Here is a 20,260-nt window from a genome sequence, read left to right on the forward strand (position 1 = left end):
GACCCCACACAGCAGCTAGATGGGATAGGGTAAAAAACCCTCTAGCATATAGTCAGACATGACAGCACATTGAGTGCTGCCAGGATTATCAAGGGAGGCAGTGACTGCAAGCAGTGCATAGCAAGACTTAGTTGTCCAGCAGTAGTTCCATGGCAAAATGCTGGTGAGCCTACCAGGCAGCAATAACCTGAGTCTCTGGGGAAGAGAAATGTAATTCACAGCAGGGAAGGTGTTCAGGAGAGGCTGAGGATTTTTGGAAGCCAGGCTGGTGATCTAATTAATTTGTTTCCTGCTATGCACATTAAAGCTGAAAGAAACTCTGCACTTCTCTCATTCTTGAACTATGGGCTGAAGGAACCTTTTTTCCTTGTGGGGAATCAGTTATGGAAAAGCCAGTTTGTCTCATTAGAAACCCAGCAATGCAGGTTCATTTTGTCTTATCTGTCACTGCTGTAGCCAGCCCATCTGTACTCATGATATATAACAAGACAAAGCTCTATCTTCACTGGCCTCCCAGTTTCTAGGAACATGATAAATAAGAAGATAAACTAGCAGCTCCATTAACATTTTTGTTACCTCTGAAATAACCAAAAGAATATGTGATTGAATTGAACTTATTGATATACTTAGACCTGCCCCACAGTCTAGATCTCTCATTATAAATCCTTATACACACTTCTGAATAAGCAACATTCAATCACTGATTAGTGTTGCCAACTCTCATGATTTTATCAGGAGTCTTACAATATTTGGTGTATTCCGTAAAGCCCTACTCCTGGAATCCTGTGATTACATGCCAGAATACATGGGTGGCTGGGTGAGGCAGAAGCAGACACAGGTTGAAGCGGGGACTGGCTAGTGTGGAAACAGGGACGAGCTACAGCAGGAGCATAGGCAGGCTGTCAGAATTACTAGGCAATGAGAATGCTCCTAGCCAGGTAATAATGTTGAACAGAGTGGCGAGACTGCCTCGCTTAGGAGCTTATGTACCTGCTTTGGAATCACGTGGGTTGTTCCTCACTGTGGATTGGCTGAACCCTGGTCGAATGGCATGGGCCCTATCACAAGACCTGCAGCAAATTGCCTCTGATGACTCATCACGCTCTCTGGATCAGGGATGACTTAGGTTTAAACAGGCTCTGGGGTAACTCAGAAATGACTCATCACATTATGTGAGCATCTCAGCTTTCATTCTTTTAAAAAGTAATTTGCAGAGAAAAGATTGGCAACCTGGTCTGAGCGCACCCCAAAGGTTCAGAAACCAAGAGGCAAATACAAAGAACTCAGCATGTATTATCTGAAAGCCAATATAATGATTTTTTGGTGCTTGACATGATTTTTGAATACTTGGGGTTGGCAATACTGCAGAAGGAATCCCAGGCTGACACATTAAGGGCCTGATTCTGCAAATTACCCAGGACTGTCTGCATGGTACTGAGGACTCGACTCCCACCAAAATCAGGGGGAGTACAGGGTAAGGAGCAACTCACAAGATTATTTCCTAAATAATTAAGGGCCCAATCCAACTCCCACTAAACTTAGTGGAAATAAAATTAGGCCCTAGGAGTCTGAATCTGAAACAGAAAAGCAGCATTTGTAGCTATCAAGAAGAGCTACAAATGACGATATCACATTTTATGCCACTAAATTATTATTAGGCTGTTTAATAACAATGATCAGCAATACAGTAGTAGCTGTTACTCTGAAACCTGTAGTAGGTATAGTTTGACATAAATACTGACTTATCAATAAAGTATCCGAGGATGGGACTTCCTCCATCAACAGCAGGTTGTTTCCATGAGACGATGACATAATCTTTGTTAGCATCCAAGCACTCCACATCCAGTGGTGAAGCTGGGGCTCCTGGCATTTCAGCATCTGCATCTATGAAGATGGAGATTTACATTTTTAAATCTGAGTCACAGTTTTTTCAAGTTTCAGAGTAGCAGCCATGTTAGTCTGTATCCACAAAAAGAAAAGGAGTACTTGTGGCACCTTAGAGACTAACAAATTTATTTGAGCATAAGCTTTTGTGAGCTACAGCTCACTGGTTACTCTTTAAGAGCCAAGCTTTGTTCCCATTGAAACCAATGAAAGTTTTACCACTCACTTCAGTGGGACCAGGATTGGGTCCTATGTCTTCCTTATTATTATAGATTTGTTTTTCTTTTATCAATATTTACTAACACCCAGTGATCGAGGCCCTCTAAAACAAACCAAATCAGGAATCTTGCATCTTGATTAAGATGCTGCCATACTTCAAGTGAAACCTATTGAGTGATTAAATGTCATCCTGTTGCTTTATTGAAGTAAAATATCAAACTCTATTCTCTTAGCACTGGACAGTAGCTCAGGCAATATTGTTTGGATCTAGAGTGTTGTAGTTTTCAAGGACAAAAAGTGATACAGTACACTTTTGTGAGCTCACTGACATGTTTTATGATGAAATTACAAGTTGATGAAATGTTATTAGGTCTCAGACCCCCCACCCCACCCCCAACCCCAGCTACAGCTGGGGAGACAGAGTGCCCCCCTTAAAAAGTATGGTTTTAACCAGGCCGCCCCTGGAAACAATCATCTTCATGAAATGCTTGTTTGCTAGACTCCTGAACTTGGGGGGTGCAGGAGAGGATGTATTTTGTAAGGACACACAATTCTACTTTAGATGGATGAACTGTGGTGTGTTATCTAGGAAGGATAACAGAAACATTGATGGATTCCATAAGAAGGCTGGATAAAATAAATAACCAGAAACCAATCCCAAACTCAGTCCAAGCCATTCTTTGAAATTTGAAAACTTCTGAATGAAAACTTTTTCATTCAAAAAGTGAATATAAATGGCAATTTCTTATTTCCTTTCTCATTTTTAACCCCCCCCCCCCGCACCCTCCCTTCATTCCTTGATCTAGCTGGGCTTGTAAGAAAAGCTATTCTTGTAGGATATTCAGTCCACTAAGAGGTAGGAATCACTGGGCCTGGCATAAGAAAACTTATTCTCTTGAGCTTTCCAGCCCAAATTTTTCAGACTGAAGGCAGGGTCGGATAAACCTTTTGTGGGCCCAGTGTCAAACATATTTGTGGGCCCCATGGCGGCAATGAGGCATGGCGTGGGGAGACAGGAGGGGTCAGTCCCGGAGTGAAGGGCTGGTTGGGGACAACTGGGCCCAGCCCAGCATGAGGGCACCGTTTACAAACTGGCAGCCACCAGACGCACACTGGCCTGCCTGGCCCTGTGCTGCCAGTGCGCCCCTTCCCCTCAGGGGCGGGCTTGTGCCACATACCACATCGCATTCCCGCCCAGTGCCTCCCTGCCCCCTATGCCCAGTGCCCACATACCCAGACCCACCCAACAAGCCCCTATATCCGGCGCCCCCCCCACCCAGAAACCTCCTCCCCACAGACCCCCCCAACACAACTGCACAGCACCTTGCAAACCTCCACCACCACGCCCAGCATCCCCCCATCCACAGACCCCCCCAGTGCCCCACCCACAGCCCCACCACCACAACTGCACAGCACCCAACATAGACTCCCCCACAGCCCAGTGTCACAAAACACACAGACCTCCTCCACCTCCCACTGCCCAGCACCCCCCCACAGGTCCCCCTATGCCCTGCACCCCAAAACACACAACCATCCCCCACTGCCCACGCCCCCCTCACAGACTCCCCACTACCTAGTGTCCCAAAATACACAAACCTCCTGCACCCATCCACTGCCCAGCCACAGGCCCCAGAGACCCACTCCCCTGTGCCCTGCCCCCTGGCCGCACTCACCGGCCCTGCTGGAGGTGACCGAGTCTGCTGGGCTGAATCAGCAGTGCAGCCAGGGCCCGTCCCGGGGCGGGGAGCGTTCTGGCCCCTCAGGAGCAGTGCGATCAGCCAGGCCGCAACAGGAGTGGGCCTGTCCAGGCCGGGCACCCTCAGGACCCACTTGCCTGACAGAGCCCAGCCAAGCCCCCCCACTCTACTCCCCCAGCTGGCAGAGACCAGACCAGCCTCTGCACCGGTCCCAGGTGGGCAGGTGGTGCCCCACAGGTGGTGGATAGCAGAGACAGCTCGGAGCTGGAGCCGCACTGGGGAGCTAGGTAGACCCGTGGGACGTAACTCCTGAGAGCTCACCTGGCCTGGCCACGCCCACCAGCCAGCAGCCCTGCCCAGCCCACATGGCAGAGCCTGGGTGCTGGGCAGCAAGACCTGGGTGTTAGACTGCCCTGGGCAAGGGGCCAGACCCAGCCATGTGGATGGGTTAGATAGGTCTGTAATGAGTCCCTTCCCAGTATGGACCTGGCGCCCCTGTGCCTTTGGTGCCATTGTAAACTCCGAACTGACTGAAGGGGTTTGATTCTGGTCTCACTTCCACTGGTGTGAATCAGGAGTAAATACACTGAAGTCAACAGTGCAAATCCAGAATAAATGGGAGGACATTTAGGCACAAGGAATTCAGATAATCACAAGGATGCTTATCAAGAAAGACCCTTTGAGGTCTATCTATTAGTACTTTAGACAGACTCATTTTGGAAAATAAATTGAAGGGTATATATGTACTTCTTGTCAAATGTTTGTTAAAGTCTGGGCCTATGTGTCAGAGGAGCCCTGATTTTGATTCTGTCGAGTCTGTTTTTAGGAAAACCTTATCTAAAACTTTAAATGCTGAAGTGCAGTGCTAGGTATAGGGGGTCTGAAATTGTTTATGTAACTGTATCCTCATTTGTGGGACATGACTTGTTTGTGTAGCTGTATGTTTATTAGCATATTTGTGGGGAAAATAAACATTTTGTAACCTTTCCAAGAAGTCCATGTGACAGGTTTTCATAGAAGAGGCATTGTTTCTTTCTAGATCAACATCAACTTGTCCAATTACTCCTGGCATTTTCCCAGTCCTATTGTGAGCTACTTCACAGGACAGGGGCATGGGTTAGGGCTAGACAAAAAGGAGCCTCACACTTGAAGGAAAACAGTACATCTCTGCTAAGTAAACATTTTTTACACTATCTAGAATCAAAAGTTTTACAACTGCTGGATCCGAGGGTATTATAGCATTTTATATCATTCATTATAATGATCTTATTTATAATAAGTTTCCAACCCTTATTCTTTCTAGCTCCAAAACAACAACACAAAAAGATTATTCAGCACTCTAAATTAAAGCTTTGGAAAAGACGATATTACACTGTATTTCCTTGCAGGTATTCCTTGCAATTCTGGAGGTTTTGGAACTATGCCAGTGTTACTGAGCCTGGCTTCTATATGATTTTTTTCCTGTTCTATCACAGCATTGGTGTTATCTTTAAAAACTACTATTTACACAATACATAATTCATTAAATATAACTCAATAATAAAAATTATTAATAGCAATAATAGTAAATCTTCAATGTACGTCTAGCGGTCAACATTTAAAAGCCTTTAATTGCCAATATTTACACATAGTTAGGGCACTGCCAAATTCACAGCCATGAAAAACATGTCACAGACCATGAAATCTGATCTCACCCCATGAAATCTGGACTTTTGTGTACTTTTGCCCTACCCTTCAGAGCTGGGCAACTGGAGAGCAGAAGCTGCTGGTCAGGCGCCCAGGTCTGAAGGCAGCACCACCACCGCCAGCAGCGCAGAAGTAAGGATGGCAGTATGGCTGCCACCATAACATGCCACCCTTACCTCTGTGCTGCTGCTGATGGGGTGCATCCTTCAGAGCTAGGCACTGGGCCGGCAGCCGCCACTCTCTGGCACTGAGCTCTGAAGGCAGTGCAGAAGAAAGGGTGGCAATACCACTGCACCCCTACAATAGCTTTGCAACCTCCTTTTTGGTTGGTACCCCCAGTCTGAGGAACAACTGAGTCTTAAGCGCTTTACATGTTTATATTTTGCTGGTTTTAAAAATACATACTCCTGGTTGTTACAACACCGTGAAATTTAAGATTTAAATATCTGAAACCGTGAAATTCAAGATTTTTAAAATGCTACGACCATGAAATTTACAAAAATGGACCTTGAATTTGGTAGGGCCTTACAAATAGTGGTATCTGAAGTACGACACTTCCTCTCCAGTAGTTAGATTAGGAAATAACTGTGGTAAAACTCCCACTGATTTCAATGGGGCCAGAATTTGAACCCTACTGCCTGTTAGCAAATGCTGACTTGTTAATGGTGACCACTGTACAGTAGTATAGAAGGCTCACAAAACACTTCAGAACCTTTACTAATGCACTTACAATAGAGGCCTGACCCTCACAAGTTGGGGGCCTCTAGATGGGGATTTTTATAAGGGCAACCACTTCAGAGTAAATACGGCAGCTGATGAACTGTATGTAGCATCATTACACAACTGTTTAGGACAGGAAGTGAAGTATGTATTATCCAATTGAAACTGTAGGGGGAATTTAAATAAGTGAGACTGTAATTCACCTAATTTGAATTTGCCAAGATACCAAAGCTACATCCATACTCTTGCAAAAAGTGCTATGTGACCTTTAATGGTCACAATTGGTTAAGACCTAAATTCTCTGTCTCATCCAAGAGATGCAATAGTAACAAAAATGATAATTTATGTATATACCAACACAACTTTTGATATGTCTGTTCCCATCGTTCTACTTTGTTGTGCGGTCACAAACAAACATTTTGATGGCTTCTTTCTACAATTTATGAGCACGACGGCTTTAGTCATGATCTCCAAGCAGGCTGTAATCTGCATATCGCCAGGTTCTGCTATATTTGGCAAAGTGGCGCCATTCTGGGCATGTTCAGAGAGCCAAGAATTCCCAGAGCCTTTAGGATTAGCATTACACACTTCAGCTGCCTTCAGCAGCTGAGACAGATATAGAATCAGTGCATGGACCAGTGAAATTTGATAATCAAGGCTCTTTTTAAAGGGACATTCTCTCTAAGAGAAAATCTAGGAAGTTTATCAATGTACAAGAATATAAAACCAAGACAGAAAACTAATCTTTTAGTGGGTTTTGAATTGTAAATAAACTTCTACCCTTTACTTGCCTCCTAAACTTGCTAATGTACATTAACTTATTACACTGTCTGTTAAAGAGAGCCAGAGAGTTATTGTACAGAATCTTAGTCAAAACAATGGGCTGTAGTTAGCAACAAAATGGCCAAAATAATACATTCATAATTTGTTACATGGGTTTCTCCTCTTTATCATTAGTGCTCATCACTGTCCACAGGCTACTATGGTCAAAGGGTTGTATAACTGCATCAGTGAATTTCTTCATATGAATAATGGTGCTATCACAGAGGTGGGCAAACTATGGCCCGCAGGCCACATCTGGCCCGCGGGACCCTCCTGCCCCTGAGCTCCTGGCCCGGGAGGCTAGCCCCCGGCCCCTCTCCCCTGCTGTTCTCCCTCCCCTGCAGCCTCAGCGCGCTGCGTCGCTGGGGCAATGCTCTGGGCGGCCGGGCAGCACCGTTGCAGAGCCGCGGCCTGACCCGGTGCTCTGGGCGGCGTGGCTGTAGCACCACCAGCCATCAGTGCTCCAGGCAGCGCGGTAAGGGGGCAGGGAGCAGTGGGGGGTTGGATAGGGGGCAGGGAAGTTCGGGGGGGTGGTCAGGGGGTGGGGGTGTGGATGAGGTTGGGGTGGTCAGAGGGCGAGGAACAGGGGCGGGGTCCCGGGGGGGCAGTCAGGAATGGGGGGGGGTTGGATGGGGTGGCAGTGTGCAGTCAGGGGTGGGGGTGGTCAGGGGACAGGGAGGAGGGTGTGGTGGATGGGGCAGGAGTTCCGGGGGAGCCGTCAGGAGGCGAGAAGTTGGGGGGTCAGATAGAAGGCGGGGACCAGGCCACGCCTGGCTGTCTGGGGAGACACAGCCTCCCCTAACTGTCCCTCCACAAAATTTTGGAAACCCAATGTGGCCCTCAGGCCAAAAAGTTTGCCCACCCCTGTGCTATCAGGAGGGTCTCAAATACATGGCGTTACCACCCAGATATGAGGAATCTTATCAAGTTTTCCATACGACAATAATGGGAAATTATAATGCTAAACAACTGACATTTCTTCAGTGTCACAGCATTTTGTCCATGTTTATTAACAAGCTCTTTAAAAGCATCTCACAGTTTTCAATAGTTACACTGTTTTCATTTGAAAAAAAAAGCTGAAATTAATGAGATTGATTTCTCCTCACTTTGTTTAGTTATCCTGCTTTCTTCATAGGGTAACATCACCAGATCTTACCTTGAACAAAGACATAAGCACTGTATTGTTCATAGTAGTCCCCCATGATCACACGAAGAGTGTAAAGACCTTCATCCTCCTTGTTAGCATGAGCAAGGGTTAACGTAGCCCGCTCCCCACTCCAATGCATCTGGACCCACTTGGATGGTGTAATAAGAACACCTAGAAATTAGAGAGTTCTATAATGAGAGATGACTGAATTGAATCTATTCCTAAATACAATGAAACCTGTACAAGAGATCATCCTTACTAGACAACTTCCTGTCCTAAAAGAGAATCACAAAAGTATCCTTAATTCTTCTCTCATACCAATTTTACACTGACTTTAGTGATCTAATTCCATTAAGCAACTCATTTTTCTCAGTCTCTGGAGTGATCAGTAAAGAGAGATTTCAGCATATCAATGAATAACAAAAGTCACAAGCACTGAATGGCTATATAAATACTACAGCTGGTTGAAATGTTTCAGATTTAAAAATATTGAAAAGAAATGGGAAAAATTCAAAAATATTTTCCCAAACTTTTCCCCACATTTTTGACCAACTGTAGAGCTAATTGAAATTTTTTGCATTTCAAAATGTTGCCATTTTAAAAAAAAATTTTAAAAGGGAAAATTTTGAAAAAAAATCGTTAACATTTCCCTCTCGTTTTTATACCATATCTTACAGCTATAATGTACCCTTATATTTCCTCTTTTCATTCTTCAATTGGATATGAAAGGGAATGAAGCTCTCTGTCAGACAAGTTTAAAATTCATCTTGTAATATGTGCTTACCATTCCTGTACCATTGGATCTCTGGGTGGAAGCGCTTAATGTCAGGATGAATGATAACCGTACAACCCAGACTCATTGTCTCTCCTTCTCTCCCAAAGGATACCTCAAACTTGTCAACAAAGTGGATTTCAAACTTGGAAGCATAGCCATGGGGGCTAACACCAACTGTGTAAAGAAAATTGTCTGATTAATTTTTTATCCTTTTGTAGTGATAAATGACAAAAACCAGCAAAAGCTACTGTATATAAATGGCACCTTCTATATTTTTATAGCAGATCCCGCACATTATTACTACATTGTCACAATAATAATAATAAAAACACCCCAAATCCCTCTTTCAAATCTTCCAAATACAGAGCTCCCAGCACCTTGCAGAAGCAGGTCCAATATATATTATTTAGGTGCACAGCATTGCTACAACTCCTCAAACTTCAATGTACTTATGTAAACCTTTAAAGTAATTCTCAATGTAAGGCCAGATCCTCAGCTGGTGTAAATCAGCATATCCCCATTAGTTTTGGTAGAGCTAGTTGGATACCAGCTGAGGATCTGGCCCACTGATTACTTATACCTAGAATACTTAACTTCAGGTTCTGACTATTTGATCTCTATTACTTGTCCTCCTGAAATCATGAAATCACAGAAGTTAGAGATGAACAAAAGCTATCAAGTCATCCAGTCCCTCCCATGAAGCCAATGCAAGACTGTCCTCTAATGTTTTATCCAGTCTAGTCTTACAGATTTCAAAGGATGAGGCTTCCACATCTTTGATCGTTTATATTCCAGATCTAAGTGTAATGCCAAAGGTATAAACACAAAGTATGTATCAGTATCTATCTCACTATTCCAACTGATAAGTACAGTAGACAGTTGTAAAATAAACAAAAATTGCTGTGGACACCAAGAGATAACCAGTTTATATCATACAAGGTCTGATTTTCAGACGTGCTGAGCATCTGCTGCTCTCACTAACTTCAACTGAAGTTGCGGCTGCTCAGAGCTTCTGAAAATCAGACCCATTTTGTTTCTAAACAGTGTCACCAAATAATCTCCTCAGTTGTTCTGTCACAATTTTAAAAGGATTAGGTCAGGCAAACACATTTTTTGAACTTACAGCTGAGAGGCATGGTAACAGTTCCAGCATGAAAATAACTTTCATCAAACTCTCCCTTATATCCTATAAAAAAGAGAACAACTCTAGTCACCAATTGCCTAGAAGTAATCAGCACTTTGAGCCATGTCAACAGAATTTTTAATGTGCCCCCTCAAAGAAAAATCAAAGGAAATATGTCCTGCAAACCTACTCTTTACCACAAGGGAAGCATAAGCTGAAAGTTCTCCTTTAACATTCATGGCAGAAGCTCGATACTGAGCGGTGTCTTCAAAATCACATCTGAAATGATGCAAATGATTAGGCAGGGCACCTAGTACTCTTTGACATTTCTAGGATCTATGTCTGATATCAAAACATCATTTTCTAAACATTATTTTCACAACGTAATATAGCAAATGGTTACTCAGTGTTGATTTAAATGCTTTTCTCTCTGATTCAGTTAACAAGGGACCTAAACCTTACTCAGGTAAAATTCCGATTGAAGTCAATATAAATTACACCCGATTAAACTTAGAAGGTCATTGATTTAAATAGATTTTGAAGCAGGCCATGAGTGAGGAGTGCAGGATGGGTCCTTATGAGATTTTTTGAAAGTACAAGCCTCCTTTACTCATTAACTAGAAGAAGTGAATTGGTCTTAAAAGTAAAATTTGCTTGAACCTTTACCTATCCTCCATAATGACTTGAACTTGAATGTTCATTATGCTTGGATTCACTTGTATGACTTGCTTATCTCCCTCCTTCATTCTCTTCAGCAACCAGCATGGCTGTGCTTTCTTACCTATAACTAAGGTTACATTTTAGTCATGGGTATTTTTAGTAAAAGTAATGGAGAGGTCCTGGGCAGTAAACAGAAATTCACGGCCCGTGACCTGACCATGATTTTTACTGTATACTCTGTACTAAAATTTGGGGTGGAGGGGCTGTTTGGGGGGCACCACAGGTGCTAGGGGAGGTGGCCCGGCGACCCCGCAGATGCTGGAGGGGGGTGTTGGTGGAGCTGCAGCAGGCTTCCTACCTACCTCCTGAGAAGCAGCGACCTCCAGCTCCTAGCTCCATGTGCTGCCTCTGCTCCGCCCCAAGTCCCAGTTCTGCCGCTCCCATTGGCTGGGAACCACTGCCAATGTGAGCTGCAGGGGCGGTGCCTGCAGGCGGAGGCAGCATGTGGAGCTAGGAGCTGAGTGAGCAAAGTTCCTGTCGCCCTTCCGGGGAAGCCCCTCCCTCCCAGGTAAGCACTGTCCTGCACCCCAACCCCCAGCTCTGAGTCCCCCCCACACACCCAAACTCCTACTGCTGCGGGGGCCCCGAGACTGCCCCAGCAGCAGACAGTGCAACTGGCCCAGGGGCTGCCCGAACTGCTCAGGCCTCTCCCGGGCTATCCACATGGGCGTCTGCAGAAGTCACAGAATCCATGACTTCTGTGACCTCTGTGACAAACACAGAGTCTTACCTATAACTTCTCATTAGATCCCCATTCCTCTTTCCCTTCTTCAAACCCTTCAGTAGCACCAATTCCATCCATGCAAACATCCAATTAGTTCCCCAGTTCACCCTTCACACAACTTTACTGTCCGAACACCTATCATATTCCATCTGTTTTGTCCTTGTCTGTGCTGAATTCAAATGTCAAACTCTCTGGAGCACTTAGTCCAGAGAGCACAAAGTAGAATTCAGTAGAGGCCAGAGGCCAGCAGAAACTCTTCCAGAGCGATTGGAGAGCAGCAGGGAATTTAAAAGGATTCAGAGAATTAACTGAATGGTGGGGACAGGGAAGAGACTGAGTGGTTATTGAAGGGTCTGAGGCAGTGAAAGAAAGAAAAGTGGTCTTTATAGGGTTTCTTTGTTTCTTAATTCTTTAAACCTTTCCACAGGCTCCTAATTAAATTTCCTAACTAAAACTGTACCTTGCTGACATTTTTCTTCACAGTAGAACTTCACTACAGTTAAGCACAATTTTGTTTTGCCAGTCAAAGCATCTCAGTAAAGAATCTACTAAATTATACTCTGAAAAGTTTTGGGATGCAATCCTTAGGTCCTTACCTAGTATTTGGTTAGTACTCACTCAGCCCATACTCACACTGGGCCAAATGCTGAGCTACTTATTCCCTTTCTTGTCCACTTTTACTTAGTCCATACTCATGAACTCCCATTGACTTCAATGGAAACAAGATCAGACCCTACATTATTGTGAAGAAGGTGCTTGATTCTCCCCTCACTAGTTTTTACATCAATACAACACCATTTAACCAAACTGATTCAGAGAAGAATCAGATCCAGTATTCCTTACAAATGGTTTGATACTGTGACATGCTAAATACTTTCAGCTTTCATTGGGAGGAGCTCAGCATTTTCCCAGATGTTGTACAGATGCCAAAGAGCCCAGGGAAGGTTCACTTTTATTCATTTGAGCAAATTCTCTGAATTTCACCTAGTACGATGTGCAAGGAGTGTGTGCGTGTTTCTTTAATTAACATACTAATACTTTTCTCCATTATGTGGATATGGAAAATAAAGATAAACAAATAAAAAACCTTGCCTAGATGTTCAAACAATTGTTTAAGATTCAAATAAGCTAGCACAAGAAATAAGAAATAAAGCTGAATTAAATATATAAACAGGTTAAAACCATTGGGAACATAATGTTGAAGACATAAGTATTTCTAACTGGTATTGTTAGTAAATATTAAGTTTCTCCAGGACTCAAATCCTAACTACTGGAGGAATAATCATTTTAAAATGTCTCTTTGAAGTTCAGGATGAGAATCAATGAGTAGAAGAAGTAGAAAAAAAAACAAAGGTACTTATTATTATCCCAGGGATGTTGTCCATGTTATTATATCCTGCAGAGAGATCTAATGTGGGACCTATGAGAACTGTTTGGTGAACTCTGTAAACTCCATTTTCAAATGTGAGAATCTTACTAGGATGTCCAAATCTTACATCTGTATGCTCTAATCAGCACTTAGGCACCTAAAGTAGGCACTTGAATGCTGAAGGCAGAACTGATCACTCAAGGAGCTCACATTACAAAGAGGTCTCCATGTTTCAATTTTTCTTGAATACAGGCAACAGCAAAAAATTTCCTATTTGGATGAGGAATATTGCTAAAACCCTTCTTATGTCTGTGTGCGTGGCGCCCAATGCTGTTTGTTTCTGTAAGACTAACGCCCACGATTTGTATTTGAAAATAGAGCTAAATAAATCATCAAATATTGTACTTGTCACAACTGTAAGCCTGCACAATATTATTTATCATGTTTATACTGTAAATGGGAGGAGAAGAAGGTGGCAGAGGTTATCAAAAGTAGCCCAAGTATTTATGACTCAACTATAAATTGAACTACAATCCAGCTATAATTCACTTAGGAAGACTTCAGAGTAACAGCCGTGTTAGTCTGTATTCGCAAAAAGAAAAGGGGTACTTGTGGCACCTTAGAGACTAACCAATTTATTTGAGCATGAGCTTTCGTGAGCTACAGCTCACTTCTGAAACCTGTCATTATGCAAGGCACTGCATTTAGCCGTATGGAGTGGAAATCTATCAACTGCATCCGATGAAGTGAGCTGTAGCTCACGAAAGCTCATGCTCAAATAAATTGGTTAGTCTCTAAGCTGCCACAAGTACTCCTTTTCTTTTTAGGAAGACTGCTTATCCTTGATAGATGAAAACCAGAGCTTCTTGCATTTTTAGGAGACACTATTCTGCTCAACTGTACCAATTTGGTGGCTCTTATCCCTCGACTCCCAAGAGACAGACATACACACACACACGGCAGTGGTAAATCAACAGTAACATTTTTACTGAAATCATTTAATTATCTGGTTCTCCCTTACTTGTTAATCTCCAGTGAGTGCATCCCATATCGACTTTCAATGATATACTTGCCAGGGTGAGTATGCACATTGATGGGCACATTGTTCTTGTACCTATGGAACAAAAAAATAGAATATAGTAATCTGAAGTGTAAATCATTTACAATAAAAGGGCAAATGCTTGGTATTGGTTACAATCTATACCATATTATTAATGAGTAGCAGAGCCACAAGTGAGATATTTCAGACCTCTATATATCAATGACAATAACAACTCTGTGGCTCCCTACACCACCATATATTCAGTCTAAAGCCTAGACTACACTTAAAACTTATGTTACCAATCTATGCTGGTATTAACCCCCAGGTAGACTCAGTTATACCCACAAAAAAGCCCTTCTTCCAGTATAGCTTATTTCATTTGGGAAACCAGTATAATAGTGTTTTTAAATCACTTTTGAAACAGATCAAGCCAAAGCTATCTCTGCTAATCAACCCTTATATTGAAAGTTGCCTTTCAAGTCTTCCTACTGTTGGGAATAACAGACATTACCCACACCAGCAAACTTATGGACAAAGGGTAAGTGTGGGGTTTTCAAAAATGCTTAAGTGAGTTACCATCACAAGTCCCATTAATTTTCAGTCTGATCTTCCTCTCAGTGCAAAGTCTAAGGAGATGGGTTTGGTGCAAAGGGCATTCCACAGGGATCGGGGGTGAAGGAGTCCTATCTCTCAGATTGTGTGCAACACCAGAGTTGTTTAATGGGCACTGTTGCCCTGCTATTCTAGTATCCTGTCTTACAGGGAACAATGATCAGAAGATCTACGTAACAGTGGATCCACCTGCCACCACTTCTTCCCTGGACTTGCTAGTGGTGCTTCCCAACTATATTGTGGAAGGGGACTGTTGCCCCCTTACTAACATTCAGTGGGGGTGTTTTAGTTGCTAGCTCCCAGTACTAAAAAGGGGGAAGGGTCAATGGGGAATCAGGACCCTGAGACTGACAGCTCCCAGGAAAAATGGGGAGAGGCCAGTGCTCCAGGTCAGCCTGAATGACAGGGCAGGCAGGCTAATCAGGGAGTCAAGAGGCCAGGGAGGTCCCGTCCTCCGTGTGAGCTGGATTTGCCTGGGTCAGGCAGAATGGAGATGAGCTAAGGAGAAAGCAGGGGCTAAGCTGGGGAGCAGAGCTGTGCCAGATCCAAACGGACCAGAAAAGCAGCCCAGAGAGAGCAGACCCTGTCCTGGGAGCAGAGCTGCAGCTCCAAAGCCAAAGGCACGGCCCAGAGAGAGCAGACTTGCTCTGGGAGCAAAGCTGCAGCAACCAGAGCCAGAGGCGCCAGAAGAGCAGCCCAGGAAGCAGGTCAGAGCTGGGAGCAGAGTCACAGAAGCAGCCTGCAGAGCAGACCTGTCCTGGAAGCAGAGCTGTAGCAACCAGAGGCAGAGGGGCCAAAGAAGCAGCCCAGGGAGCTGGAGGCAGAGCAGCAGCTGTGCTGAGACCGAGTGGTGGAGCTGGGTGCAGTGAGCAGCTGGGGAGAGCGAGGGGGACCCTGGGCAGCAGGCCCAGCACAGGGAGACGCCTCAGCCAAGAGGCTCTGCAGGCCAGGCTTGGATCATAACCCCAACAGGGCAGGGGCGACACTGGGAAGAAGGGTCCTACCACTTAGAGCCTGAGAGCGTGTGGCCACCACCAGAGCAAGTGTCCAACCCACAGCATCCCTGCAGCACAGCCGGGGCCTGAGAAGAAGGCCTGGGACTTACAAGGAAGAGACTGTGAACTGCCCTGACGTTCCAGAGACACTGTTTGTGATGTTCCCTGCCACAGAGCGGGGTGATGTGTTTCCTTTAACCTTTCCCATTTTTCCTTATTCTTTTTAAAATTAATTGTTGATTAAATAACTTGCATTTGCTTTAAATTGTATGTAATGGTCAGAGAAGTGCCCAGTGCAGAGAGAATACCCCGGAGTGGGGACCCCCTAGCCCCTGTCCTAGGTGACCACAGCAGGATTGGGGGTCGAGCCCCCCAGGAATCCTGGGCCCAGCCTTGTTGAGGTCAGGAGGACTCTGCCAGACAGGAGAGTGGAAGGGGAGTCCTCAAGGGCAGGGAGGCCACTGGGTAAAGGAAGTGGGAGTGAGGACTCAGATCCTTTCGCTAGCCCACTTCACCGGGGTAGTGCAGAAGCCAGGAAAGTTCCCCACAGTAGCGGGACTATTCCCCCGCTTACAATTGCATGGGGATGTGCAGGGAGTCTATTGCATGGGGATGTGCATCTCTGACCACGTGCACTGGCTCCCCCGATAGTAACACATGAAATAAGGGACTTGACCCAGCAAGCTACCAGACACTGTGGCAGGGTTCTGAGCACCCACTGAAGTTTGTAGAAATTGAGGTCATTCCGTGCTCAGCACTATGCAGGATCAAACCCTAAATGAGTTATACCAGTTTTTAGAATCCTTGCACTCCTTTTCTTTTCATAATCATGTCAGTGAAAAATAAATGATTACATTTTTGGCAGGTTTATATTTGTCTGCGTCACACTTTTGAAGGACCACTTGTTATTTCTGGAAAGTCAAATAATTCCAAAACAGCCACATCATTAGCAAATGTTGGATCTCAACCAGCCCACGACATTATGCACTAATAACTTTTACTTTCTACTGCAAGTCCCAAATATCCTTGGTTTTCCATATCTTCTTTCCAATGGAGCCAATAAAACTGCATCAGTTAATGAACCTGCATCACACTGTAAGGATTTCTAGAATGAAAGCCCCTGAAGATTTTCAATTTGTCACCCACGTCATTCAAAATTCTTCATTGTTCATATAATGAATGACATCTTGGAATATGTGAATGATATTTGGTTAACAAATGCTGAATGAATGCTATCAGATACAGTTCAGTGCTCTTCTTATGTCTGAGCAAAACCACCTGCTGTAAGGGCTCTGAATTCATTCTTTCCATTGGGAACCAAGGGCCAAATACAGACTTTTTGAAGTAAAATAATGTATTAAATTCCATCACCCAAATTTATTGCTGTTTAAATTTAATTCAAGAGCCAGTTTGTCCTTGCATGCATGTGGGATACACTCATTGACTTCAATGAGAGGCAAGGGCATATATCTGAAAGCTTCATTTAGCGCTAAATAAATATGTCAATCTTTTGGAATAAATTAAAGATGGATCTGAGCTGAAGTTAAAAAGGGTTCAAAACTGGTGTTTTGGTTTGGATCCATCTTCTAGGGCTAGGCTCCAGCTACAAATTTTGATCCAAAACTGGATGTTTTCCTATGTTAGAAAGGGGTCAGATCTGACATACTGGTTTTAGATTATCTCTAGAATAAATGTATTTAAAATATAAAATTTGTACACAACTGAAACAATTTGTCCACAGAGCACTTGATCTGAATTCAGTGGAAAGGCTCCCATTAACTTCAGTGGACTTTGGATCAGGCCAATAGGTAAGTTTTTGGTAATGAGCTATTTGTCTAAAAGCACAATGCTAAGGAGATATAGATAGTAAGTAAAATGACAAATATAGCAGAGTTCCTGTAGGATGCTAAATAATTCAGGCAGCAAACCCAAAAATGTTTTAAATATTTAAAATACTGATCTGAGAGCAGTTTTTCTAATGCCTCCACAAATACAGTTTCAGTTCTAGTTCACTGATATCTTTAATGCTTAGTACTGAACATAAATTAATTTTCTGTCAGCTCTGAGTTGTAAACATTTATGGCTTGATAGACACAGTCTCAAAGTATCGTATAAGATAAAAGCAAGTATCAAATTCCACTTAAAGTCTGAAAAAACACCAGTAAGTCCCCATCTAATTGTTTCAATAACTTGATTGTATTTCTGTATAGCCCAGGCCAGATTAAAAAAAATCACCTCAATAGGTGATGAGACAGAAAGGCTCCACAGCTCAGCACTAATTAAGCATAAATTAAATTCCAGTCAGGAAAGACAATCCAAGAGACTTAGACTTTCATCTATGCCCCACCCATCTGTAAGAGAATATTTTGGGACCTCGTAGGGCAGGTCTACACTACAGGGTTAAGTTGACCTAAGTTACGCAACTCCAACTACGTGAATAACATAGCTGGAGTCGACATACCTTAGGTCGACTTATTGCGGTGTCTACACCGTAGTGGGTCAACGGGAGAAACTCTTCTGTCGACTTACCTTATGCTTCTCGTTCTTGTGGAGTACTGGAGTCGATGGAAGAGCAATTGACAGTTGATTTAGCGGGTCTTCCCTAAACCCCCTAAATAGACCCCTGATGGATCGATCGCCGCAGCATCGATCCCTGGTAAGTGGAGACAAGCCCTTAGACTAAGGCCTTGATCCAAAGCCCACTGAAGTGAAAGGAAAGATTCTCACTGAGTTTAATGGACTTTGCGTCAGGCCCTAAATTTATAGCATATAACTTAAATAATTATGATGTGACCTCCATGAACATGCTTGAGTCCTCGCATGGAGAGAAACTGTAACTGAATCAGCAGCTAAGCAACTGCTTTTAACCACAGCAGCCGTTAATGCTCCAGAGACAATAAACACTCTCTGATGCCTCAAAGAAATACATTCCCTTTGAGATGGCGATGATTTTATTTCCATTTTTTTCTTCTTGTTTTTTTTTCTTTTTGTTAGTAGGGACTTTTTATAAAAACAGCAGTTTTGCACCTTAAAGATGACCTGCAAAGGATTTGTTTATTAAATTGAGCTTGTTTGTAACCTTTATGCTTCTTTCATTATAAAGGTGGCCTGAAAAGTGTGTTTTTTTAAAGGGAAGGGGGGCTGGATGGCCTCTGCTTATTTTTTATCTTAGAAATATAAAAAATGTCAAATCCGTTTTTCCCTTGTTTTGTTGGAAGACTTCTGGGGAGTCTCAGAGTATGTTCATTATGAGCTCTCTCAGCTGAATATAAAATTTGCTAAGTATTAAAATCAGTGGGATCACTCATGGAGTAAGGAACAACTCATTGTGAATAAAGGTGTATGGCATTCTCTCCTGCGTCTCATGAATGCCTTTGCTTTTTTCACCACTGCTCTGCATTGATCACATAGTTACATTGCGCTTTCCTCAGTCTCAGCCACATAGATTTCCTGAGAATTTACAAATTCAGAATGCATATTTGCAATCAAGAACAGTATTGCTGATGAAGATACAAGCCTACCATGTAAGACGGGGTTCTGGCCAGCCAGTCAGAGTACAGTGTAATTTGACATTCTGTTTCTCCCAGACGGTATGGGAACGAGGCTTGATAACAAACTCAGGAGCGTGTAAAAGTTTATCTTCATTCAGCTTTCTGTGAAATTCCTCAGTCTCTTCTAACTAGAAGAGAAATATTTCATAAGAAAATTCACCATTTACATATACTACTGCTCCACACCCCAAGAAAGTTTTAGGGCTTTTTCTAGGCAATATGCAGAATGCTATTTTTATTTTAAAATCCAGATTATTATACTTAATATATCCTTCTTACTTAGACAGACAGACAATATTCTTCAGCTTCAAGATGGTTTTCTAAAACTACTAGGGATGCCACCTCCAAGGCACAAAAAAATCAGCCATTTGTGGGTGGGGTCAGGTGCCACGGGAGGTAGGTCTGGTCTGTGGACAGGGCCAGGTCCCAGCACTGGGAGACGCTGGTCTGTGGGCAGGGCCAGGTCCCAGGGCTGGGGGGAACCTTGGTGAAAGGCTCAACTGTTGGAAAGTTGCATGACACTTGGAAGGATTTAGGGGTGGGACTAAGAGGCTGCTTCTCCATTGACTGTTGTCTGCCCCTGGCATGATGTAAGCATGCAGAGTAGGAGCTGGGTGCTGGCTAGACAGCCATGACATGCAACATTGTGCCAGGCACTGTACAAACAAAAAATGAAAAAAGACAATCCCAGGCCCAAAGTTCTTACACTCCATGGATTCATTTGTGTTTTATTACCGTTTTCTTCAGGGCCAGACGTTCAGCTGACTCTCGTATCGCTACTTTCCTTGACTTCTTTTCATGCTGCTCTTCCATAGAGGATGAAGTGGCCACTCTAGTTGCACTAATTCCCTCGCCTGTAGCAAAAAGGTTCCTTCTGGCAACGTATGCAGCACTTTCCTTAATTCTTTCCTCTTCTGTATCTGTAATCCCGCTGACATACACTTGACTGAAGGAATTAAAAAAGCACAATCACACTGGAAAGTGGTGAGAAAACATTTCATTTATAACACTTCATTTTAGCTTGGCCCTCTCCATTTAATAAAGGACCTTACACTCTTCAGAATGCATTTCTACTTTAAGGATCATTTCTTAGTAAACAATTTCATATCATATAACAACAGATACACAGAAGGGTACAGCTGAATGACTGAGTATATCAGGCTATCTAAGGTCA

General features: G+C 43.5%; 1 protein-coding gene across 1 annotated transcript in view; it reads right to left on the bottom strand.

Annotated features, from left to right (window-relative positions):
• MYOM1 (myomesin 1) overlaps positions 1-20,260 on the bottom strand; it is a 99,777-nt gene that overhangs the window by 55,290 nt on the left and 24,227 nt on the right. The window contains exons 4-11 of the mRNA XM_073331468.1: positions 19,822-20,032; positions 19,057-19,214; positions 13,908-14,000; positions 10,264-10,352; positions 10,074-10,136; positions 8,960-9,124; positions 8,185-8,346; positions 1,743-1,884 (exon numbers count right to left, since the gene is read on the bottom strand). Of these exons, the coding sequence (XP_073187569.1) occupies positions 1,743-1,884; positions 8,185-8,346; positions 8,960-9,124; positions 10,074-10,136; positions 10,264-10,352; positions 13,908-14,000; positions 19,057-19,214; positions 19,822-20,032 (1,083 nt within the window). The remainder of the gene's footprint in view (positions 1-1,742; positions 1,885-8,184; positions 8,347-8,959; positions 9,125-10,073; positions 10,137-10,263; positions 10,353-13,907; positions 14,001-19,056; positions 19,215-19,821; positions 20,033-20,260) is intronic.

This window comes from Lepidochelys kempii, chromosome 2, assembly GCF_965140265.1.
Source record: "Lepidochelys kempii isolate rLepKem1 chromosome 2, rLepKem1.hap2, whole genome shotgun sequence".
Taxonomy (NCBI): Eukaryota; Metazoa; Chordata; order Testudines; family Cheloniidae; genus Lepidochelys; species Lepidochelys kempii.